We start from the raw sequence: 26,843 nt of genomic DNA, 5'->3' as shown, positions 1-26,843 counted from the left end.
TATTTAACAATCGAATCAGCGCATAAAGATTCATGTGTTTTAACAGACCCACTCTCTTTCTAATCCAACTTTGAGTTCTTTGAAGGTTATATGTCTACTATGTCAATCATCTTAACCTTCTCCTTCAGCCCAGCAATTTCATCATCTTTGATTTTTATTCATTGAGGCTCTTATTCATTTTGCAGGTTGTGTACTAAGGCCTGCGCCGGGGAAATGGAGTTGATGACAAAAGAGAGAGAATATGCTGGGTTTATGTTCATGACATTTAGACTCTTTTTGTGTGCTTGAGGGGTTGCAATGATGTTTATGTTAGCCCTATGTTGGGCTCTTTTTTAATTGAATATTGTAATGCAATTGAAGATTGTAATGCAATTAAGTTATGTTTCCAATTGAAGTTTGTAAGTAGTATCCAATTGTAGTTATATATCCAATTGAAAATTGTAATGCAATTAGATTTATATTTCTAATTGAAATTTGTAAGTAGTATCCAATTAAAATTTGTAATGAGCTTGCATCATTTGGAGCCTCTTTCAGTTTATAGTTTCCAATTTGTAATTCCTTAATTACTGCCCGAAGGGACTCTACACATAAATTGACCGCATGCATTTTCTCCACTAGATCTCAATGCCTCTGTTATAAGTTATTCCTTTCTTCTCTGTTCTAAGTTATTCTTTTCTTCCTTGACATGATAAAGCTCTTGGGCAAGAACTTTTTTATCTTCTAAGAGGATTACAATTTTAGCTTCAAGTTCCATTTCCCTTTCCTTCAGCAAGAATATTTCATCCTGGAAACGTTTTAGCATCAAGTAGAGTGAAATTTCTGTTCATTTAAGCTATTATTTTCCTCCTTGAGCTTGAGCATGTCCTCCTCTAGACTTCTATTACAAAGTTCCAGACTTTGTTGGAGATGTGTTTGCTTAGATATTTTCTTCAACTTCTATTAGATTTGTATTTTCTTCAACTCATTTTCCGTTTGAGAGAGTAATAGTTCGAGACTGGATATTCTTTCAAGATATATCTTTTGTTGGAGATGTGTTTGCTCCCTCTTAGAGTTTAATCCAGAAAAGTTTTCCTTTAAACTTTGAACTTCATATTCAGCATTGTTATCACGCTTAGATTCTTCCATTACCTTGTCTTTTACAACGAGTATCTCGGATGATAACTTGGAGGAATCTTGTTGCAGTTTTCTTATCACATTGCTTGCATCCTGTATTCTTGATCTAGATTTTCTGTTTTGTTCTCAATAGTTTACTCTAGTTTTAATCTTTTCCTCAAAAGAATTTAGTGCTTTCTTTTACCTTCCCTAGGGATGAATATGCCCGTGCTGGCCCCTCACCATCTGGAAAATTCTCATTGTGTTGTTTGATTCCTTTTCTTCCAGACAATGGATCCTCAGATGTTACACATTTACAAGTACAACAAATAGAGAGAGAAATTGAAACTAGTTGCAATGGAAATGAAAAGAAAAATTGCCCGTGCAAGACCAAAAAGCAACTAAAATTGCTTCAATGGCATTATATATCAAAATACCATTTGCAAACTTCAATTAGAAACTCTAAACAAAAAACACCTTTCATTACTTCAACAGTTATTTGCTTATAGCAAATTACACCAACCATCTCCAAATCATCACAATCCAAGTAAATACAACTACAACGATAGCAACTCTAAACTTTCTATTCAATGAACATATTTCATCACTCAACTTCATAGTAACAGAGTTGTTCACAGGTTTCAGGAGAACATTGCAATCAACTGCACTTTCGATGTACATATTAGATTTCTTCAATTCACTAATCTCCATCTGTAATTTTTTGTTATCCCTCTTCAGATCATTAATAATTCCCTTAGTTCTCTCTGACAATTCTGGATCATGCCATAGGAAGAAGCCGCATCCCCTTTCCTGAATATCGAATAAACTTAATCAAAATCCAATAATTAAAAAGCATATAAATACGGTTGGTTTTGAAATCATTTTATATAAATAAAACTTATTCTAAATTTTGGGCATGAAAAAAATCGCCTCCCTGAGTTGGTTTCCTTCCATGAAGTCCAGAGAGTAGCTCTTAACCCACAATAGCATAACATATGAGGTGTTTCACCTTGTGCATCATTCATACGTCTTCGAGTGAAAGATGTTGATGATGAAGAACCGACTGCCATGAATATTTGTTCCTTTGTCCTACAATTTTTTTCATATAAAAAAAACAAAAACCATCTACTTTCTCTTTCATATCCTTGCTCAACTACTACAATTTAGGTAATTTATGTTAAAGTTATACTAATACTTAGGAGGCCACACATAATATAAGAGATCTCTAGTGTATAAATTGTTGCAAATTTAAAATATCCTAAACATGACTTTCAATATCCTAATTGATTTCACTTCTGGGAACCAAACAAAATCAGCAAGAGATATTTTCTAAGAGTTGCAAATTTAAAATATCCTAAACATGACTTTCAATATCCTAATTGGTTTCACTTATGGGAACCAAACAAAATTGTTCAAGAATAGGACATGTCTCGGGTTTGATCAATGAGATGCTACCATAATTGTTCAAGAAAACAAACAGAATTATAATTTTGCATTTGTTCAAGAAGAACAATGTCATGAGAAGAACTTAATGCTCAATGATAAGGGGAGGATTCATCAAGTGGAAAAACAACAACCTCGTACAAAGGCACGGTTCGCTGGTGGAGGAGCTTTAGGGCTTAGGCGGTGGAAGAGCTTTAGGGCTTAGGCCGTGGAGGAGCTTTGCGGCTTCGCTGGGGGTGCGCCTTTAGGGAACGCTCGGCGATGTAGGAGCTTCGATGGTGGCAGATCTCTGCTTTGTGCTTCTACGTGGAAGAAAAATCGGAGGAGAGGGCGGGCGCAGAAGAGACGAAGGGGGAGAGGCGTAGCTTCTGTGTGGAAGAGCACTCGGAGGAGAGGGCGGGTGCAGAAGAGAAGAAGGAGAGGCGCGCAGCTTCTGTGGCGGCGCAGAAGAGAAAAAAGAGGGAGAGGCGCAAAAGAGAAATCGGAGGAGATGGGTGGGCAGCTTAAGGTTTTAGTCAACGATGAGGTGGACAGAGAGAGAAAGGTGTCATGCATTTTCATTCCACGTAGGAGTGGATGACTCATTCCTGCAGCGTTTCGTGCTTTTTATTCCCGCAGCGTATCATTACTCTGCAGATAATGTAGCCCTTATTTCTAAAAAAATATAAAAATATCATCATTTAATCTGAAAGAGGTGGACAACGTGATCATTTATTTTATGAAATATGGATAATGTCAGTATGGATCTTGGAACATGTGGAGAATGATCATAACTCTGTAAAAAGTAGTTTGATTCTACTGGAGCATGTACATGCACATACACATCCACAAACTCTAGGCTATTATTTATCTTCCCTTTTTTCATTCTCCTCTATTAAAGATTTGCTTAAACGTCAGAGTGACTATGCTAAAGACTCCACACCGTCATTAACCATCTCAAATCTTTTCATAAGTTTTTATTATTACTAGACACCAAATTAATACCAATGGCTACTCACCGGTGACTGTTACAGGATCGTTCAAAAAACAACTTATGTACATTAAGCTGACCTTTAAACCGTTTCTATTGAAATTTAAATTTGATCACCAATAATAGATATTTTTTTGGGATCCAGTTTCGTACATAACCGTGCTTTCTAGTGTTTTACCATTACATTATTACGGATATTGGCAAAGGTGAGGATCTTCTATGTTTGCATTTATGGAGATGTTTTCTGCAATATTCTGAATCCAAAATTCAGAGATCTACTGAGATTTCCTGACGCTGTCCTTTTAATATACGCTTATCAGAGTCTACGCAATGAACACCGGCGAGGGGGCATCAAATCCCACAGTAAACAAACATGATTTGTTGAACTTCTCCGGAATAAAATATCTTTCAAAACACATTTTTTAAAAAACATAGAAAAAAAGGAAAGGCTTCTGGTGCCCACAGAACAACTTGTCAGCTTCAATCTCGAAGGACACTAAAATACAAAGTTTTAAATGAAACTCATAATCATGATGAAGAATGGTGTTAGTGAAGGGACAAAAGCACATGCATGACAAGTGCTAGGCGGCTCTCTCGGGGCAAAGAAAAGTTACTTAATGCATATAAGACACAAGATGATGCTTTCTCAACTTCTAGTGAAATTTGCAAGTGCTTTCGGTTCATAGTTATCGTGGAAGTTCTTCTTCAACAGCAGACATGAAATTTCAGACTAATGGAAAAAGAAATACGGTAGGAGGAAAAGGGTTGGTGGAGCTGTAAAAGCACCTCCTGTAGTTCTACTCCACCCTCATTCAATTCGAGCAATTAACAGCTTCAATAATAATAATGATAAAAAACTCATCTTTTCCCTGCAAGGTGGGTCATTCGATTTCAGGAATCCTAATGCACAACTCACAACTGGACAAGTAGAGGGATCAGGAATCCTAATGTCTCTGAAACAAAGAGCTTCTCGTGTGCTCTGTCTCTCTCTTCCTCCTCTGCATGCGTTGCTTAAGCTTTGTAAGCTTGATGATGAAGTACGATGTCAGAGTTGATCGAGGGAAGAGAGGAAGTTGCACCAAGAAAACTGACAGCTACCAAACTGTGTACTAGTGTTATAGCTTCTTACCAGCGTCTTATTTATATATATTTACTTGTGATTCTTTTGTTCCGTCCAAGCCATCTTGATCTTGTCTTCCCCTCTGCTTGTCTCCACCTTCGCCTCTTAAAAAAATGCAGGAAAAGGAAGGCAAAAACTTGGCCGACAATACTAGTCTGTCGGAAGCAAGCATATGAATCTCCTGCGCTGGCATCTCACGCACAATGAGAAGTAAGAAGTGAGAAGTGTGAGAGAGAAATGGTGAGGGGGGAGATGAGGCATCCTCCTCGTTTTTCCATGGAAATCGGCCGTCTCGCTGCCGCATTGCCATCTAGCCTCCTCCTCCTCCTCCTCCTCATCATCATCATCACTGGCGGTGCGGTCGTGGTGGAGTCAGCCACCGACTCATCGGATGGTAATCCATTCTATTCTTTCTTCATTGTTCTCCATTTTGAATCGTGGATCATACCGACTATTTGCGATCGCCAAGATGATAAAAAAAAAATCGATTTTTTAGGGTTTCTCTGTTCTTGCTTTCAGAAAGGAGATCGAAAAAAAAATATTTTTTTTTCTTTCTTTGCAATCGCTTTCGATTAGAGTAGAGCACTGACGAAGTAGATTTGCTATTTTGCAGTTCAAGCACTTGGCGTGCTATACACTTATTTGAATAGCCCCCCGCAGCTTGCCGGTTGGAAGCCGAGCGGCGGCGATCCATGCGGCGATTCGTGGAAGGGGATCACTTGTTCTGGTTCAGCAGTAACTGCTATGTAAAGAACCCTAGACTTCGAGCTAAATTCCACTCCTCTTGTCAATTTTTTATACTCATATCCGTTTTTTTTTTTGTGTGTGTCTCTTCAGTCAGCTATCAGGATTAGGGCTCAATGGTTCCCTGGGATTTCTCCTTTCAGATCTCTTGTCCTTAACAACACTGTGAGAAATCGTTCATGCTTAGTATTGTTGATACACATCCATTTTCTGTTAAAGTTTCTTCTAATGCTTGCTTAGCATTTGCTCACAGTGACCTGAGTGACAACAATATACAAGAGACCATTCCATATCAGTTACCACCGAATGTTATATATCTGTAATGTTTTTATTCTTGAGTACTTAGATCGTCTTTTCGCTTATCGAATCTACAAGTCTACAACATTATCAAAGTCATTTTGATTCCCCATACATTCTAGTAATCTTCTTCCCTCACTGATGCAGGAATCTTGCTGGTAATAATCTTTCTGGGAATCTTCCATATTCTATATCCAATATGGCTCAATTGAATTACCTGTAAGTCCTTATTTGTGGGGTTATATACTTCAATCTGATGTAATTTTGGTATGACTCGATTAATGATAAATATATCAATCGCAGTAATCTCAGCCACAACCAACTTTCTCAATCAATTGGTGATATCTTTAGGAATCTTCAGAGCCTCTCTGACTTGTAAGATCTTTCAGAATCCTTTTTACAGTTTTTATTATTATTTCAATAACTAGTAGGATATATGACTATCCTTTTTATTGTTTGTGAAATTAATCTTGTCGATATTCTTTTTAGTTCATTAGTTTAAGAATAATTCTAGTCGGCATTAACATTTAGGCGTGTACTTGTCAATTGTCAAACAAAAAAAAAGTGTCATTGTTTAGTGTTAATATTGGTGTGTGAATCATAAATTTATTTGATTTAGAATCTAAGAATGTATATAAGATCATTCTCTATATAAAATTTGAAGTCCTGAAGCAATTTTTGTCAGGGATTTGTCTTTCGATAACTTTATGGGAGATCTTCCAAGCTCTTTTGGCTATTTGTCGAACCTTTCTAGTCTGTAAGTGCACTAACTAATAGCCACAATTTTTGGTTACAATGCACCTAAGAAAAAGCGTCCTCATTTTCCACTTTTTGATTTTGATTCTTTTACAGTTTTTTACAAAGCAACCAACTGACAGGACCAATTGATGTTCTTGCAAATCTCAGCCTAAGTAATTTGTAAGTTACTTTCTGCAAGATTCATATTCTCAATTCTGTATACATCAGTCTCATACTCGTATTACAGAAACATTGCAGCTAACCATTTTACTGGATGGATACCTCCGGAGTTCAGCTCCATTCAAAATCTTGAGTGAGTTTCCCAACATGATATCAGTGTAAATATTTCTCTTCCATTTATCTTGATTTATGTCTGCATTCTCATACATAGACTTGGAGGTAATTCATTTTCCAATAGTCTGGCTCCACCTCCACCACTATACACGCCACCGCCTCCAAGTAGGCCACACAGGGTGCATAATAGTAGTCAAGCTTCTTGGCATGCACCGCAGAGGTCATTACCTCAACATCATGCAAGTGATCGCAAGAGATTGGCTACAGGCCTGTTAATAGGGATAGCTACAGGCTCCATACTTGGTCTACTTTGCATAATACTCGCCCTTGTATTATGCCTTCACAAAGTCCTCAAGAGTGAAGATATCAGTGCAAGTAATGCGAATGATCATGAAAGGCCTGCTGCTGTTGCTACAAATACAGGTTACTCCCTTTCTCATATTTAGAGAAGAAAAGTGTATTGGTTCTCATATGCTAAGAACCAGGTGATTCTTCTCGGATCACTGATTTATGTTTGTTTAGGTCTATCTGCGATGTTATATATTAAATAGTTTAACTATGCAATACTCTCTGTGTACATTACTTGACTAGTGATTGCAAAGGAGATGCAAGAGAAGAAGCTGAAAAGTTCTATTACTACTCCAAAACCTATTGCTGACACTGTGATAGTTGAGAAGATGCACGGGAAGAGTGGAGCTAGCAAGCGTCCAAAAGTTCCTATAACTGCAACACCATATACAGTTGCTTCTCTTCAAATGGCAACAAATAGCTTTAGTCAGGATTTTCTTGTTGGTGAAGGCTCCTTTGGTCGGGTTTACAGAGCCGAGCTTCCTAATGGAAAGGTGATCTTCCATCTACTTTGTGACAAATCTCTCTCATCTTTTATTTTGGAACTTCTACAAAGTACAAACTATTAAACATATCAAGGGCAATTACTCAATAGTCTACAAAAGGGCAAATAAACTATTGATTCATGCAGGAGGATATAAGATCAAATCAATGAGATATTCTTATAAGCCATTGGAATATGATTTTTTTTTATGCTTTTCATGATTCAACTAACACACAGCTCTTTGAATTTTCTGTCCTGAAACTTTGATAATGTAACTAGTAAACTGTACTTTATCTATGATTCCTATAATGAGAAAAGTTTGCCTTTTTTTGCTAGTTAATGTTTCATATTCCCTGAAATTTTTGGTTGTCGTCGTCATGTTGAAATGCATCCTGCTTCTTATTAATTGGTTTGTAGTTAAATCATCCATTGCAAGTATCTCAGCTCGTTTTCTTCCCAGGTTTTGGCGGTTAAAAAAATAGACAGTGTGGCAATATCCTTACAGGAGGAAGACAACTTCCTCGAGGCTATTTCAACTATGTCAAGGCTTCGGCATCCAAACATTGTTATACTTTCAGGCTATTGTATTGAATATGGGCAGCGGCTTTTGGTTTATGAATATATTGGAAATGGAACCTTGCACGACAAGTTGCACTTTACCGATTTCAGCAGCAAGATATTATCCTGGAATGCACGCATAAGAGTGGCGCTTGGCACCGCCAAAGCACTAGAGTAAGCATGGTATACGGTTTGAAATTCTCCATCTTTATTCGGATACTTAAATTTATCTACATTGTGAATTATACACAGGTACCTGCATGAAGTATGCTTGCCTGCTGTTGTACACAGAAACTTCAAGTCTTCAAATATTCTACTCGATGAAGAACTCAATCCTCACTTATCGGACTGTTGTCTAGCTGCACTAAGGCCAAACACAGAGAGACAGGCACTCAAAAAAGCTATCTAAATTTGTTATATGCCAACGATATTGATCATTTAGTTTGTCTCTGAAATCATTGCATCTTCACACGATAGGTTTCAACCGAGGTAGCTGGCTCATTTGGTTACAGTGCTCCAGAATTTGCAATGTTGGGAGTGTATACCATAAAGAGTGATGTATATAGCTTCGGGGTCGTGATGTTAGAGCTGCTGACTGGTCGGAAGCCACTGGATAGGTTTACTCTTCGGCACACATTCTCATATTCAACCTAGATTTTCTGTTTTTTGTTCTTCCTTTTTCTATTTGCTTGCACATGCTTTAGTTCTAGAGCGAGGTCAGAACAATCTCTAGTCAGATGGGCATCTCCTCAACTTCATGATATCGATGCATTGTCCAAGATGGTAGATCCTGCATTGAACGGAATGTACCCAGCAAAATCGCTCTCCCGTTTTGCCGACATAATCGCACTCTGTGTTCAGGTACTTTACTAGTTCTTGATTCCTTGAATGAAAATAAAAATAAAAATAAAAAGTCAGTCGATCAAATCACATATCACATACTGATTTGAGTTGTCTTTCCTTCACAAATCCTCGCGAGCTAGTCCTTTGATTTTGTGCAATAGGAGTGAGTTCACTCCCTGCTTTCGAGTATTAGAGATGCTCAAAACCTCAAAGCTAAAGTCAGTCTTCTATGCTTTGTATTGACAGCCGGAGCCGGAATTCCGCCCCCCGATGTCGGAGGTTGTCCAGCAACTAGTCCGGCTAGTGCAAAGAGCAAGTGTGGTCCGGAGGCACTCAGACGAACTTGGGTTTTCTTACAGAGTGCCTGATCAGAACACAAGCATGTCTGAAATATCCAAGTTTTAAGATGAGGGAAAATGGCACAAGTAGAAGCATTAGATCCTTAAGAGATGAGAGAATAAATACACATTATAAGATGCTGAAGGAAAGTTTTCCTTTTCGAGTATTCTTCAGCATTGAATCAATCCTCTTTGCGTTGTACATGTATGATATGGCTCCTCACTACATCTATAATAGATTCTAATGCACATTCTTAAGAATTAATTATGATAATCTTAATTTGATAATGCTGAAGTTAAATTTAGATTTTTATTGATCTCTATAGATTAATTGTTGGATTTAATAATTTATCATTAAAAATTAGTTTTCAAAACTATGACATTGAATAAGGACATGAATGAATGGTCTATTTTGTGTTTTTTTTATTATGAGAAGTGATTGTAATATAATAAAGACGACCAAGAAAATATTGACACCAGGTTTTAATATGAAGGATATAGCTTAGTAGATGTGATACTAAGGATTACAATCTTTAAAACATTCATAGAACAAGTATTATTACAATTCAGTATTAGAGTGGCCAAACAATTTGGCTCATGGTGGGCGAGTGATGACCAAACAACAAGTCAGGGGGCTCGCATTTTAATCTTCTTGTTTGTTTAAATTTGTATTCATATCATATTTCATGAGCCAATGGGTATTGTGAGCTTTATTTCAATTCCTTCCAAATTGATAATATTATTTCTTCAATGTGAGTGCACTTTATTTTGTAGGACAACAAAGGCTAGCATCAACTATTCTTGGGAGCATTTCTAGGAGGGAACATGGCTTGGCGGCCTAGTCATGTCCCTTGTTATTTCTCACGATCAATGGACAAAGGCTATTGAGTTCCTCTCAATAGCCAACACGGCTTGATCGTGTCCTTGACATGACCTGACCGTGTCCCTTACTAAAGCTTGACAAACTCTCCTCAGTGGCCAACATGACCTAGTCGTGCCTCATGGCACGATCATGCATGGTATAAAGAATTTGGCATTTTGTGGAAGACAAGATCCCTAATTTTGAGAAGCTGCCATCAGGAGCGCCATCTCCATCTTCTTCCTCAACTCTTCCACGGGTGGATCTCTATCTTCAAGCGGTTCATCATCCACGCTAAGTTGGAGGGATTCCTCCGGTCATCTCCAACGTCATCGACACTTCATGAGAAGGGGATTCTCTTCTCTATCGAAGGACTTTGTCGACTCCACCTTTATCCACTAGAGTTGGGATTCCTAGCTCCACTCCATCTCCCCTCATCCATCAAGGAGAAGAGACGACTGGGGATTCCTGTCATCATTACGTTCATTCCTTCCTACCGTCAGCGATCTTTCTCCACCGAAAGTTTGAGATTCCAAAACCCCATCCCTGGCCATCCATTTATCCATAGTATCCTTGGATGTTGCTTCTCTATAGATTCAAGCGGATCTGAACAAGAATTGTCTTAATCCTATGATACGGGTTATGATAAGTGGACCTAGAAGGTGACCTGGCAGATAGGATCAAGGTGATAGGGTGGTCAAAGTTAGAGTGATATGATACTTATACCCGAGAGGGAGTGATATTCCCTCTTTTGGCTTTGATTAATTGTTCAGTGCTAAGGTTCTTATATTCAACCAGATTGGGTTGTAATCTGGTTAGAGGGAGACGGTAAGTCCTCAAGCCACGTGAACCAGGGAGTTTGGTGTCTCAGGACTTGCCAGATTTTAAGGCAACCATGATTGAGGTCGGCCGATCTTAAGGGCCGATCGGAACTATTAGCTCGCTCCACAACAGATCAACCGCTGGAGGACTGTAGGTAGAATGAAGTGGACCTTCTCTAGATAACTTATCATATGCTCGGTCAAGTAAAAGGATGACGGGACCTACGACACTCATACTCATATTACAGCTTAAATAGAATTCCAACAAAACATACATTATCAAAGGGATTTCCAGGAAGTATGATGCACTCTACCATTCCCCAAGCGAATATCTCAATGCTGCGTAGAACGTGATTAAGCAACTTAATATGATATATAGCAATGGAATATGTAGAACGTATCTGAACAGCTCAATAAAAGTGGTTAGCTTAAGGACCGACTGAATTATGCTCAACTAACAACATCATCCTAACAAGGCGGTCGGCTTAAGGACTAACCGGGTTGTATTCAGTTGACAACATCTTAAGGACTCTATTCAAAAAGTCTTACCAATGGAGATATCTTTTCTATATCTTTAAATTCATGATTATATTTTCATTGAGTGAATTGTTGGGTTTTTCGGACCGCAAAAACCGCTTTTTGCATTGCGGAAACCCCGAAACCCCAGCCACCGGATCCGTGCGAAGAATAAAATTTCGTATAAATTTCGAGTATGAGTTTTTCTAACCTAGATCTACACTAGATCTATAAAGGAGAAGAGGTTACCCTTGATGCGAAGCCCTTCGCGTAATCCCGCTCGTCCTAGGTTCGCCGGATCTCGAGAGTATCAAAGTAGATACTCCTCTAAGTGTATCCACACAAGCAAGAGATGGAGAAAACCACACAAAAGGTGTGCTAGCACCTTTGATGGTCACAACTGTTGGTTGCTACTCGGAAAACCTAAAGGTTCCACTGTACAAAAATTTTGTACAAAGGTCTGAACATTTTCCTAGCTACCAAGTGTTCTTTTAAATTAAATTTTGGATCGCCTGCGGAACTTAACACGTTTGATCCAAAACTTAATCTATTCGTTCTTTTAGGTTTTTGACTTGGGTCTCCTGCGGAACTTAACACGTTCGACCCAAGTCTCCTTAAGTTATTAATTCCATTAAATATTAATTTCCATAAAAGGTTCCCAGTACTGACGTGGCGAGGCACATGGCCTTCTTGGATATGGGAGCAACCACCACCGACTAGACAAAACCTTTAATAGAAAGCTAATATTTAATTTCCTAAAATAACTTTAGGTTAACCAAAGAGAACAATCAAATCACAAGGAAAAGAAAGAAAACAAAAGAACACAACTTCGAAAAACATATTCGAAATACTAGAACGTAAGCCTCTTGTATTTGGTATTATTTCCATAAATAACTAGCATGATGCGGAAAGAAAAATTACTAGTTATACCTTGTAGAAAAACTTCTTGATCTTCTACCGTATTCCTCTTCTAACCTCGGACGTTGTGTGGGCAACGATCTTCCGAGATGAGAAACCACCAAGCACCTTCTTCTCCTCCTAGTTAGGTTCGGCCAAAACAAGAAAGCTCCACCAAGGAAGAAGAAAAACACCAACCAAGCTCTAAGAGATGCAAGCTTCCTCTCCTTCTTCTTCTTCTTCTCCAAGTAGTATCCGGCCTCCACAAGACCTCCAAGCAATAGAGAGTTTCGGCCACCACAAAGAGGAAGAAGAGAAGAGATGATGGCCGGCCACAACACCAAGGAAAAGAGAGAGAGAAAACAATAGAGGTTATGTCTCATGAAGGCACCATCACCCCTTCTTTTATATTCCTTGGCCTAGGCAAATTAGGAAATTTAATTACAATAAAATTTCCTCAATTTCATTGACATGATTTAATTTATAAAAATAAAACAAATTTTCCAAATTAAACTTCAATGGCCGGCCACATCATTGGAGAGCAAATTGGACAAGTTTTAATCAACAATTAAAACTTCCTAATTTGTTTCCGGAAATTTTAAAAAATAAAATTTCTCTTTAAAATCTCTTCATGGTTGATAAAAGGAAATTTCTATAATTTTAATTTTATCAACATGTGAATAATTTTTAAAGAGAAAATAAAACATCTCTCCAATCTATAAATAAGGAAAGAGATCTAATCTCTTCTTTAATCTTTGTAGATCTTTTACAAGAGAGATATTTTAATTTTAATTCTTTTAATAAATTATTTCTTCCACATAATAAAACTAAAATTAAAATCCTTTTTTAATTTGGTCGGCCCCACTAGCTTGGGTTCAAGCTAGGGCCGGCCACCCAATATTATACCTAGGCGGCCTAGCTTGTTCCCAAGCTAGCTTGGCCCTATTGTGTGGGTATAGAAGGTGGGTATAGGTGGGTATAGAACTCATAAATAAGAGGCTACGATAGGGACCGAGAGGAGGAATTGGTTTGGTCTCCCGATAAACATCCCGTGTTCGCCCCGAACACACAACTTAATTTTATCAATAATAATTCATTCCACTAGAGAATTATTATTGAATTACCGCACCAATCCCAAATTACATTTTTGGGCTCCTTCTTATTATGAGTGTGTTAGTCTCCCTGTGTTTAAGATATCGAATGTCCACTAATTAAGTGAGTTACTGACAACTCATTTAATTAATTTCTTAGTCCAAGAGTAGTACCACTCAACCTTATTATCATGTCGGACTAAGTCCACCTGCAGGTTTAACATGACAATCCTTATGAGCTCCTCTTGAGGACATTATCAACCTAGTATCACTAGGACACAGTTTCCTTCTATAATCAACAACACACACTATAAGTGATATCATTTCCCAACTTATCGGGCTTATTGATTCATCGAACTAAATCTCACCCATTGATAAATTAAAGAAATAAATATCAAATATATGTGCTTGTTATTATATTAGGATTAAGAGCACACACTTCCATAATAACTGAGGTCTTTGTTCCTTTATAAAGTCAGTATAAAAAGAACGACCTCATATGGTCCTACTCAATACACTCTAAGTGTACTAGTGTAATTATATAGTTAAGATAAACTAACACCTAATTACACTACGACCTTCCAATGGTTTGTTCCTTTCCATCTTAGTCGTGAGCTACTGTTTATAATTTATAAGGAACCGATAACATGATCTTCTGTGTGTGACACCACACACCATGTTATCTACAATATAAATTAATTGAGCAACTACATTTATCATAAATGTAGACATTTGACCAATGTGATTCTTATTTCTAGATAAATGTTTATACCAAAAGCTAGGCTTTTAGTATACACTCTAACAACAACAAGGAGGAGGAGAGGGAGAGAAGAAACCTTGAGAGAAAGAAGAAGAAATGAATTGCCTTGAATGAAAAATGAATTCATTCCACACTAAAAGTGGCTGGCCACTTCAAGGCTTGTAACCCCCATGGAATATCAAGAGTCAAGTCTCTTGATCTCCTCCATGAGGTGGCATTTGGTCAAGTCAAACTTGACAAAATGAAGAAGCCTTGATGATGTGGCATTGGTCAAGTCAAAGTCAAGTCAAAACTTGACTCTTCATCTTCCTACTTAAGTCAAGTCAAACTTGACCACTTCTCTCCCTTGGTTGATCTAATCTAACCATTGGTTCAAGTCAATTTTAATTTAATGAATCTCTATTCATTGAATTAAATGAGTCTAAGTCTAAATTAGACTCACTTAACACATGAACCAAATTGAGTCCAACTCAATTAGCCTACTTTGGATTACTCTTAATCCAATTTGGTTCATTATATGTGTTAGGACCAAAAGTAGCTAGAGGGGGGGGGGTGAATAGCTTGTCGCGTTCGCTCGGTGCGCTTCGTTGCTTGGCGTTGCTTGTTTCTTCTTGGATGTGCAGCGGAAAATACAGAAACAAACACAAAACGCTAACACTAGGATTTTACTTGGTATCCACCTCACAAGAGGTGACTAATCCAAGGATCCACACCAACGCACACACCCTCCACTATGAATAACACTCTTTTATGGTAACTACCAAAGGCGGAGAAGCCCTACAACACTCTCAATACAAGAAGAAGAAAGGGAAATACAAGTTAAGCAAAAGCTTACAAGATGTGCAGTAAAAACCCTAACCCTAACTTCTTCCTCTTGCAGTAGATCCGCCTCTTGACTTGGAAAGCCTCCAAGAACCTTCAAGAACTGGCGATCACGTGCTTGTAGAGAGCTGTGGAGGAGCTAGAATGAATCTGAGAAGAGCTCGTAAAGAGATGCCGAAGACCACGCTCGCCTGCGGCTTTAAACCCGACGCAACGGTCGGATCCCGATCGATTCGAATGTTCCGAATCGATCGGGGAGGCTTTGGATCGATCCACGGATCGATCTAGAGCGCCTCTGTGCTCTGGAAACGCGCTTGGATCGATCCACGGATCGATCCAGCGCAGATCGATCCACGGATCGATCGGTCGATCGATGGGACCTGGATCGATCCACGGATCGATCCAAGCCTGGAACGATGCACGATCGATCCACAGCTGGATCGATCCACGGATCGATCCAGCACTTGGTTTTGCCCAAAACCAAGTCCCAAACCTCTAACCAACATCCGGTCAACCTTGACCTGTTGGACATCATCACCGTGTCCGGTCACCCTTGACCGCCAGACTTCCCACCAAGTGTCCGGTCAATCTTTGACCCACTTGGACTTTTACTCGTCGTGCCAAGTATCCGGTCACTCATTTGACCTACTTGACTTCCACCAGATGTCCGGTCAACCTTGACCCATCTGACTTCCTTCCTTGCCAAGTATCCGTCAATCCTTTGACCTACTTGGACTCCCACACCGGATGTCCGATCATCCTCGATCCATCTGGATTTCCTTCCTTGCCAAGTATCCACTCACGGGACTTTCACCCAGCTTCACTCACTAGGGTTTTCCATCCGCCTAGCTTCACTCACTAGGACTTTCCATCCGCTAGCTTCACTCACTAGGACTTCCTGCTTCACTCACCAGGATTTCCTTACGCCTAGCTTCACTCACTAGGACTTTCCATCAGCATTCAACCCCTTGACCTACTTGACTCTTCTTCAATCAATATCTTATTGTCAAACATCTAAACCCTAACCAAGACTCAGCTTGGTTAACCAGGTCAACCTTGACACGAGGGATATTGCACCAACAATCTCCCCCTTTTTGATGTTTGACAATACCACAATAACACTTACAATCCCACATGTAAGTTAGGCTAATCCTATAGCCTCCTTCTTCATGCCACTAGGTAATGAACCCATAAATTAAGCTTTTCATTCTCCCCCTAAGAGGGCAAACTCCCTCTAGGTAATGAAAACCTAACTTACTTCCTTTCATTCTCCCCCTATTGGCACACATCAACCCCCTACTAATAAAACACATCAACCCGTCTTTGGACACACATCAACCTATGCTCCAATTTTGGGCACACTTCAACAAATCCATTTGTTGAAGACTCTCCCCCTGAAGAGTTGCTCATCGTGATCACAATTTCACTCATTGTGATCAACTCAATATTGAAGGTCCCATACCCTTCATTATCCTTAAACTTCTCCCTCAATGTTGATAAATACCCAACCTTGAGCATTTTCAACCACTTGAGTTGCCACTTGAAATGATGAGGATATCCACTCTCCATTTATCCCCATTTCAAGTTTAAATGCTCAACCATGAGCATTTTCTTTAAAGAAGGTTAACCACCTTCCAAGGTTCATGAAAAATAATTTTCATGCCTTTAAAGAGTCCCTCCCCCTAAAGACATGGTGGTAACTTCTGTCATTGCACCAACAATGACTTGGAATCCCTAAACCTTTAGGAAACCCAGATTTAGAAGTTTTGAGGTTCAAATGTTTAAAATTTGAAACAAACCTCAACCTAAACTTCAATGAAGTCTTCCTTAACCATTCCATCCTTGTTTTCAACACGAAAACACCCTTTTTATGTATACAAATGTATTTTAAGGGTTTGGAATGGTTACATAGACTAACCATGGTTCAAAGATGCTGAAGTCAGGCCTTCCCAGCTAAAATCAGCAACTTGGATCGATTGGAGTTGGGATCCAATCGATTGAACCAACCGAATCGATCCACTGATCGATTCAGTATGTGTGGATCGATCCACTGATCGATCCAGCGAGCTTCTGCTCGTGAGATTTACCTTCTGAATCGATCCACGGATCGATTCAGGAACTCCAATCGATCCATGGATCGATCGGAGTTCTGATAGTTGCTGAAATTCCATTTCAGTCAACTTCAGAAACCCCTAGAAAATTCTACAAAAATCCAAAAATCATGAAATTTCGTGTAGACATTATTTAGGGCATACTTAATCATGGAAAAATAGCTTTCTATGAAAATACTTTATATTTTCAAAGATTGACACAAACTTGAAAACTTGCAAAAACTTTAGCGTTTTCTTCAAGTTTGTGTCTAACTATTCAATGGTGATTACTATCAAAAGATAGCCTTCACCAAAGTTTTCCAAAAACATTTTAAAAATATTTTCAAAACCAATATCCCATCATGTTCCTTGGGCATAATGCACATGACTTGTACATTAGCTTTCCCAATGATGGGAAAACACATAACTATGTGTTTTGATGAACTTAAAACTCAAAAGAATGCACTAAATCAAGATCTTGAGTTTTGTTCATCATCCTAACATCTCTCTTGTATCTAATGTGCACTGAAACACATACAAGTCATCTTATAGGTCTTTGTGAGATGTAAGATTTTGGTTTTGCCCTATTCTAGGGATCATGCATATCTATCTAGGCATTTTGAGAGGTAGACATCCACAAAGGATGTTACTTGTTGATTTACTTGTTAAACAAATGTCACTTGTTTATTCCACTTGTTGTAAACAGATGCCACTTGTTTAACTAATGCCATATGTCCTTAATTTTTAAGGAAATAAACATAATGCATGATAATGTTATGGCATACATCAAAATAAAATAGCTTTCAAAAGAAAGATTCCTATAACTACATGATGTATGTATGGCATGACATGATATTTTTGTATTTTTCATGATAAGTCATGAATGCAAAATACAAATAAGATAAAATATGATGTCATGGCATATTATGAGCAAACAATCATGGCAAGGTTTAGCATAAATAAAATATACCTAGATTACCTATCTAAGTATCGTTAATCTTAGCTAATCCTAAAACTTAAACCCTAGATTGCCCAAAGTGCTTCAAGAGAGTGCCAAAACCTAAATGGGCATTTCTAATTCTCTTGATTAATTTATGCTAATTGAAATTAAGCTTATCCTCAAATGTTGGCATATTCCATTTTTCCACAAGAGTAGCACTTTAAAGTTAAGGCCCGGATTGCCTTAAATTTCCTAAGAACATACCAAAATCCCAACTTGGTAGCTCTTATGAATTTCCCAATATGTGCCTTTTAAGATTAAAATCAAATTTTCACCACTAGGCACATTTTACTCTTTCAAGGAGTAAATAATAGTTCCATTTCATTTTCAAAGGTTAACCAAACCTTGAAAATGCTCCTTGAGTGTCAATTTCCTCAAAGTTGGGTTAACTACCCTTCTAATTGGAGTTGACACTCTCTACCCATTTATGGGGTAGAGAAGATGCTCCTAGGAACCCAACACCTATTGGTGCTCCTTGGATGCTCTAGGTACTCACTAGGGATAACTTCCCTAAATACCTTCCTAGTGACCTTGTTGGGCTTCTTAGAAGCCTTGGTCACATTTTCTAGGTCAACCCTAGGGATAGTCTCCCTTGTGACCTTGTTAGTGACTTTCTTAGACTTCTTAGAAGTCTTAGTCACTTTGGTTGCAAAAATACTCTTAGGGATGACTTCCCTAGTATTCTTGACTTGACCATTAAACCTAGGGTTTGTTCCATAACTATATGGAACCCTATGATAACTAGGCACATCCTTCTTAGCCTTTGGTTTGTATCCCAAACCTCTATGGCTATTTGATGGCTTTGACTTTCCTAGCCCTAGGTTTTGCTCATTTTGCCCTTTTAGGATATTTTCCATCCTTTTTAGGGTCTTTTCCATTTTATCAAGTCTTGATCTCAAGACTTGATTTTCTATCATTAAATCCTTAGAATTTGGTTTTTCATTAAGTCCATGAGTATTTTGGTTTCTCGGCTTGTATCTAAAATCCTTAGAGTTATTGCCTAGACTTTTACCTACATTCCTAACCCTAGGAGTGATAGTCTTAGCATGTAGGGCCACATGATTTTCCTTAATTTTACCATGCTCTCTATTTTTATGGTAAATAGCATTAAAATGATAAAAATTAGAGTTATCATGCTTTTTACCATAATGCAAGGGAATAGGCTCAATAAAAGTTACCTTCCTTTTTACCTTGGAGGCTCCCCCTTGTTTAGTGCCTCCTTGAGCCTTGACCCTCTTCTTCCCCTTGGGGCATTGACTACGATAATGCCCCTTTTTATTGCAAGAGAAGCATATAATATGCTCCTTGCTCTTCTTTGTGTTGGGGATGGTCTCCTTGGGCTTCACCTTGCCCTTTTGTGCCACTTGGCCCTTCTTCTTGGCTAATTTAGGGCACTTGCTCTTGTAGTGCCCATGTTCCCTACATTCAAAGCATATAATATGATATTTATTATTAATTGAAATATTTATACCTTTGCTTGTAGGGGTGGCATCTTTTTCTTTGGATCCGGAGATAGAAGCTTCCTCTTGATCGGACCTTGATTCTCCTCCATTTGATTTTTCTTGACTTGTGGAGATAGAAGCTTCTTCCTCCTCTTCTTCTCTTGACCCGGATGTAGAAGCTTCTCCTTCTTCTTGATCCGGTGTCACCAAGGATTGCTCCCCCTCAATCCTAGAGGTGGAGGCTTCATCATCTTGAATATGAAACAAGGAGTATGCTCCTCCTTGTTCCCTTCGTTGCATTCCCTTGAGGATGAAGCTTCTTGGACTTCTTCGGAGGTTGAGCATCTCTCAACCTCGGAGTCCTCCTCTTGGTCTTGCTCCAAAGAGTCACCCTCTCTGGATTCTTCATGATCTTGTACAGTGGAGGGGATCTCTTCATGAAGCTTGGCCAATTTGCTCCATAGCTCCTTTGCATCTTCAAACTCTCCAATTTTGCAAAGGATGGTGCTTGGCAATAAATTGACCAAAAGCTTGGTCACTTTGTCATTTGCCTCGCACCTTTGGGCTTGCTCAGGGCTCCATTTGCTTTTCTTTAGAACTTTGCCCTTTGAATTTCTTGGAGCCTTGAAGCCTTCCATTAGAGCAAACCATTGCTCTATCTCCATCATAAGAAAATTTTCGATTCTTGATTTCCAAGAATCGAAACTCGTAGAAGTGTATGGTGGAGCCACCCTTGTGTCAAATCCAAGCCCATCTTGGAATTGCATCTTGAAGTTGAGCTTGATAAAGTCTTGAACTTGAAGAATTTGCTCCAACTTCTTCACCCTCTAGCTTTTCTTGATATGCTTGACCCTTCCGGCGATGATTCCGGTGAAGAGCGGCCTCGCTCTGATACCACTTGTTAGGACCAAAAGTAGCTAGAGGGGGGGGGGGGGTGAATAGCTTGTCGCGTTCGTTGCTTGGCGTTGCTTGTTTCTTCTTGGATGTGCAGCGGAAAATACAGAAACAAACACAAAACGCTAACACTAGGATTTTACTTGGTATCCACCTCACAAGAGGTGACTAATCCAAGGATCCACACCAACGCACACACCCTCCACTATGAATAACACTCCTTTATGGTAACTACCAAAGGCGGAGAAGCCCTACAACACTCTCAATACAAGAAGAAGAAAGGGAAATACAAGTTAAGCAAAAGCTTACAAGATGTGCAGTAAAAACCCTAACCCTAACTTCTTCCTCTTGCAATAGATCCGCCTCTTGACTTGGAAAGCCTCCAAGAACCTTCAAGAACTGGCGATCACGTGCTTGTAGAGAGCTGTGGAGGAGCTGGAATGAATCTGAGAAGAGCTCGTAAAGAGATGCCGAAGACCACGCTCGCCTGCGGCTTTAAACCCGACGCAACGGTCGGATCCCGATCGATTCGAATGTTCCGAATCGATCGGGGAGGCTGATCGATCCACGGATCGATCCAGAGCGCCTCAGCGCTCCGATCGATCCACGGATCGATCCAGGACTGATCGCGGCGACTCATCCGATCGATCGCTGATCGGGACCTCGATCGATCCACGGATCGATCCAAGCTTCTGTTCGCGGGGAATCACCATCGATCCACTGATCGATCGATCCACGGATCGATCCAGCACTTGGTTTTTGCCCAAAACCAAGTCCCAAACCTCCCTAACCAACATCCGGTCAACCTTGACCTGTTGGTACATCATGCCTCGCATCTGGTCACTCCCTTGACCTGCCAGGACTCCCCACCAAGTGTCCGGTCAATCCCTTTGACCCACTTTGACTTTTACTCGTCGTGCCAAGTATCCGGTCACTCCATTGACCTACTTGGACTTCCACCAGATGTCTGGTCAACCTTGACCCATCTGGACTTCCTTCCTTGCCAAGTATCCAGTCAATCCTTTGACCTACTTGGACTTCCCAACACCAGATGTCCGATCATCCTTGATCCATCTGGATTTCCTTCCTTGCCAAGTATCCACTCACCAGGACTTTCACCTAGCTTCACTCACTAGGGTTTTCCATCTGCCTAGCTTCACTCACTAGGACTTTCCATCTGCCTAGCTTCACTCACTAGGACTTTCGCCTGGCTTCACTCATCAGGATTTCCTTCTGCCTAGCTTCACTCACTAGGACTTTCCAGTCAAGTATCCAGTCACTCCCTTGACCCACTTGACTCTTCTTCAATCAATATCTTATTGTCAAACATCTAAACCCTAACCAAGACTCAGCTTGGTTAACCAGGTCACCCTTGACCTGAGGGATATTGCACCAACAATATGAACCTAATCCTTTAGGTTCATCAAATGAACCTAATCTCCATCTAATTGCCCTTTGTGTGTGACCCTATAGGTTCTTGTAACGTTGACAATGCTCCTAAACTCTTTTAGAAGTATAAGTAATGAGCGGTATCTAGCAACACATCATTACTACCCAAGTTACAAGAATGTTGAGATCCAACATCACCTTGTGACTACTAATTGTGACTCCTCACAATATATGACATTGTCCTTCTATCCTAGACATGTAGATTGATCAATATGAGGCATAGACCGTGTCGTCCTCTAATCAATCTAAATCTTGAACTCCAAGTAGACTCACTCAATCAAATGAGCTCAATAACTTATATTGACTCATTTGGGCATGGTCATACACTTAGTGGTCTCACTCTATCAAGAATATCGATGTCTCTTCCGTTATATAGGAGGGATAGATCCCATCTACATCACTCACATCCCTCCGCATAATTTGTTACATACCCAGTAATCGCCTTTATAGTCCACCCAGTTATGGGTGACGTTTGACGAAGCCAAAGTACGTAACTCCTTATGTAGGGAACCATGGTGACTTCAGGTCTAAGGACTAGTAGTCATACTAATAGTCATATGAGAAAGTATATGACACTCATATAACGATCCATGATATTTTTTCATGGCGGGTCATTCAGTATACATTCTCCAATGCATACCCATGTGTCAACTTGATATCTTTATATCCATGACTTGTGAGATCAAGTCATTTAGTGGACCTACATGCTAGTCTCGTCGCATTAACATTGTCCCTGAATGTTAATACTCGACTAGGAATGATTAAGAGTAGTGTTCCCTATATCATCTCAATATTGGTTCAACTAACCGATTGATATAGGTAAGAACCCTTTACTCAAGGACACTATTATACTTAGTTATTTGGCATCAATACAAGTAAGTATAATAACCAAAACAAATGCCTTTATTTATATACAAGAATATGATACAATGAGTCCATACAACAATCATCAAATGATTGGCTCTAGGGCTCTAACTAACAATCTCCCACTAGCACTAGTGCCAATCAGTGTAGGCTCCAAGGCCTAATGACCTAGTGTGACCATCATGCTTTCTCTGTGCCAAAGCCTTGGTCAAGGGATCTACGATATTAGCCTCTGTGGGTACTGTTGGTTGCTACTCGGAAAGCCTATAGGTTCCAATGTACAAAAATTTTGTACAAAGGTCTGAACTTTTTCCTAGTTACCATGTGTTCTTTTAAATTAAATTTTGGATCGCCTGCGGAACTTTACACGTTTGATCCAAAACTTAATCTATTTGTTCTTTTAGGTTTTGACTTGGATCTCCTGCGGAACTTAACACGTTCGACCCAAATCACCTTAAGTTATTAATTCCATTAAATATTAATTTCCATAATTGGTTCCCAGTACTGACGTGGCGAGGCACATGGCCTTCTTGGATATGGGAGCAACCACCACTGACTAGACAAAACCTTTTATAGAAAGCTAATATTTAATTTCCTAAAATAATTTTAGGTTAACCGAAAAGAACAATCAAATCACAAGGAAAAAAAAAAACAAAAGAACACAACATAAAAAAAAACATATTCGAAATACTAGAATCGTAAGCCTCTTGTATTTGGTATTTATTTTCAAAAATAACTAGTATGATGCGGAAAGGAAAAATACTAGTTATACCTTTTAGAAAAACCTCTTGATCTTCTACCGTATTCCTCTTCTAATCCCGGACGTTGTGTGGGCAACGATCTTCCGAGACGAGAACCACCAAACCACCTTCTTCTTCTTTCCTTCAAGTTTCGGCCAAGCAAGACTTTCAAAGGAAGAAGATCCTTTTCCACCAACCAAGCTCCAAGGGATGCAAGCTTTCTCTCCTTCTTCTCCAAGCTAAGATCCGGCCACCACTTGATCTCCAAGAGAAAAGAAGGTTTCGGCCACAAAGATGGAGAGAAGAGAAAGGGAAGGGCCGGCCACACCAAGGAAGAAAAGAGGGAGAAAAATAATAGAGTTGTACTCCATGAAGGCACCTCTACCCCCTCTTTTATAATCCTTGGTCTTGGCAAATAAGGAAATTTTAATAAAAACTTCCTTAATTCTTTTGCCATGAAAAAGACAATTTATTTTAATTAAAAAACAATTTTCTTCTCATTAAAATAATGGTCGGCCACTAATCTCCAAAACAAGGAAAGTTTTAATTAACACAAGAATTAAAACTTCCTAATTTGTCTCCGGAAATTTATAAAAATTTCTCCAATAATTTTTCCCTTCATGGTGGATTATAAAAAGGAATTTTTATAAATTAAAATCTCTCTTTATCTCTCTTTTAAACATATGGATGATTTACTAAAAATTTTTTTTTACCAAAATTTAAATCATCCTTTTAAAACATGTCTTCACAAAAAAAAAAAAGATTTTAATTAAAACTCTTTCCCTTTTAATTCCATGTGATCACGTTGACACATCAGCATTGGCAAAACTTCTCACATTGACTTAATTGGCAAGCAAAAACGTGAATTGCTAAAGCTTCTCACGTTGATTTAATTGGCAAGCAAAAATGTGAATTGCTAAAGCTTCTCACGTTGATTTAATTGAACGTGAATTGCTAAAGCTTCTCACATTGATTTAATTGGCAAGCAAAACGTTCATAAGCTTCCCGTGAGTTGCCATTCTGTTCACTTTGATTTCAACAATGGGAAGCAACACCAACAACATGAACTAGAAGATAAACTTGGATGGATAAAATTCTCTATATACAAGAGGCTACGATAGGGACCGAGAGGAGGAATTAGTTTTGGTCTCCCAATGAAATTAAGTTTCCCGTGTTCGCCCTGAACACACAACTTAATTCCATCAATAATAATTCATTCCACTAAAGAACTATTATTGAACTACCGCACCAATCCCAAATTACATTTTTGGGCTCCTTCTTATTATGAGTGTGTTAGTCTCCCTGTGTTTAAGATGTCGAATGTCCACTAATTAAGTGAGTTACTGACAACTCATTTAATTAATATCTTAGTCCAAGAGTAGTACCACTCAACCTTATTATCATGTCGGACTAAGTCCACCTGCAGGGTTTAACATGACAATCCTTATGAGCTCCTCTTGAGGACATTATCAACCTAGTATCTCTAGGACACAGTTTCCTTCTATAATCAACAACACACACTATAAGTGATACCATTTTCCAACTTACCGGGCTTATTGATTCATCGAACTAAATCTCACCCATTGATAAATTAAAGAAATAAATATCAAATATATATGCTTGTTATTATATCAGGATTAAGAGCACACACTTCCATAATAACCGAGGTCTTTGTTTCTTTATAAAGTCAGTATAAAAGAAACGACCTCAAATGATCCTACTCAATACACTTTAAGTGTACTAGTGTAATTATATAGTTAAGATAAACTAATACCTAATTACACTACGACCTTCCAATGGTTTGTTCCTTTCCATCTTGGTCGTGAGCTACTGTTTATAATTTATAAAGAACAAATAACATGATCTTCTGTGTGTGACACCACACACTATGTTATCTACAATATAAATTAATTAAACAACTACATTTATCATAAATGTAGACATTTGACCAATGTGATTCTTATTTCTAGATAAATGTTTATACCAAAAGCTAGGCTTTTAGTATACATCCTAACAGGTACTCTGCAAATCTTCACATCTCCTCTATCGATAATCTCTCGAATGAGATGGAAGCGTCGTAGTATGTGTTTGGTCCGCTGGTGTGAGCGAGGTTCCTTAGCCTGCGCAATTGCTCCATTGTTATCACAATGGAGCTCAATAGGGTCAACGATGCTAGGAATCACCCCAAGTTCAGTGATGAACTTGCGGATCCAAACTGCCTCCTTTGCTGCTTCTGATGCAGCAATATACTCGACCTCTGTTGTAGAATTAACGACTGTGTCCTGCTTCAAACTCTTCCAGCTCACAACACCACCATTTATGCAAAACACGAATCTTGACTGCGATCGATAATCATCCTGGTCGGTCTGGAAGCTGACATCACTGTAACCCTTTACAGCTAGCTCATCATTGCCTCCATATATCAAGAAATATTCTTTAGTCCTTCTTAAGTACTTAAGAATATTCTTGACCGCTATCGAGTGACTTTCACCTGGATCTGACTGGTATCTGCTCGTCATGCTAAAAGCATACGAAACATCAGGACTGTTAGGACCAAAAGTAGCTAGAGGGGGGGGGGGTGAATAGCTCGTCGCGTTCGCTCGGTGCTCGGCGTTGCTTGTTCCTTCAAAGATGTGCAGCGGAAAATACAGAATCAAACACACAACGCTAACACGGTTGGTTTTACTTGGTATCCACCTCACAAGAGGTGACTAATCCAAGGATCCACACCAACACACACACCCTCCACTAAATAAAACTCTCCTTTGTGGTAACTACCAAGGGCGGAGAAGCCCTACAATACTCAATACAAGAAGAGAGGGAAAGGATACAAGAAATACAAGCTTACAAGCTTACAATGAGTACAAAAACCTAACCCTAGCTTCTCTTCTTGGCTTTGATCCGCCTCTTGACTTGGAGAGCTTCCAAGATCCTTCAAGAACTGGCGATCTGAGCTTTGTGAGCGCTGTGGAGGAGTTGGCGAGAGCTCTGGAGTGAATCGGAGAAGTTCTTACCCGCAGCCATCGAACGCCTGCAGCTATAAACGACGCCAACGGTCGGATCCCGATCGATTCGAATGTTCCCAATCGATCGGGGAGGCTTTGGATCGATCCACGGATCGATCCAGAGCGCCTCTGTGCTCTGGAAACGCGCCTGGATCGATCCACGGATCGATCCAGCGCTTATCCACGGATCGATCCAGAAGCTTTCTGTTCGCTGGGACAGGTCTGGATCGATCCACTGATCGATCCAGAGCCTGGATCGATCCACTGATCGATCCAGCACTTGGTTTTTGTCCAAAACCAAGTCCTAAACCTCCCAAACCAACA

At 39.3% G+C, this 26,843-nt stretch overlaps 1 protein-coding gene across 2 annotated transcripts; it reads left to right on the top strand.

The window, feature by feature from the left end:
• The first annotated feature begins 4,416 nt into the window (after positions 1-4,416).
• LOC121980594 (protein STRUBBELIG-RECEPTOR FAMILY 8-like) lies at positions 4,417-9,557 on the top strand. 2 transcript variants are annotated; one of them, XM_042532696.1, is made up of 17 exons: positions 4,417-4,611; positions 4,745-5,019; positions 5,239-5,371; positions 5,463-5,534; positions 5,623-5,688; positions 5,814-5,885; positions 5,970-6,041; positions 6,352-6,423; positions 6,519-6,584; positions 6,652-6,717; positions 6,796-7,121; positions 7,290-7,540; positions 7,991-8,262; positions 8,341-8,476; positions 8,566-8,705; positions 8,793-8,949; positions 9,178-9,557. In XM_042532696.1, exons 2-17 carry the CDS (start codon positions 4,863-4,865, stop codon positions 9,334-9,336), a joined length of 2,217 nt encoding a protein of 738 aa, XP_042388630.1. In that variant the 5' UTR covers positions 4,417-4,611; positions 4,745-4,862; the 3' UTR covers positions 9,337-9,557. The 2 variants fall into 2 exon arrangements, with proteins under 2 accessions (XP_042388630.1, XP_042388631.1); XM_042532697.1 differs by having other exon boundaries at positions 4,417-4,619.
• Positions 9,558-26,843: the final 17,286 nt, after the last annotated feature.

Source organism: Zingiber officinale, chromosome 5A (assembly GCF_018446385.1).
Source record: "Zingiber officinale cultivar Zhangliang chromosome 5A, Zo_v1.1, whole genome shotgun sequence".
NCBI classification, from domain to species: domain Eukaryota; kingdom Viridiplantae; phylum Streptophyta; class Magnoliopsida; order Zingiberales; family Zingiberaceae; genus Zingiber; species Zingiber officinale.
This window is presented reverse-complemented; position numbering and strand designations above follow the sequence as displayed.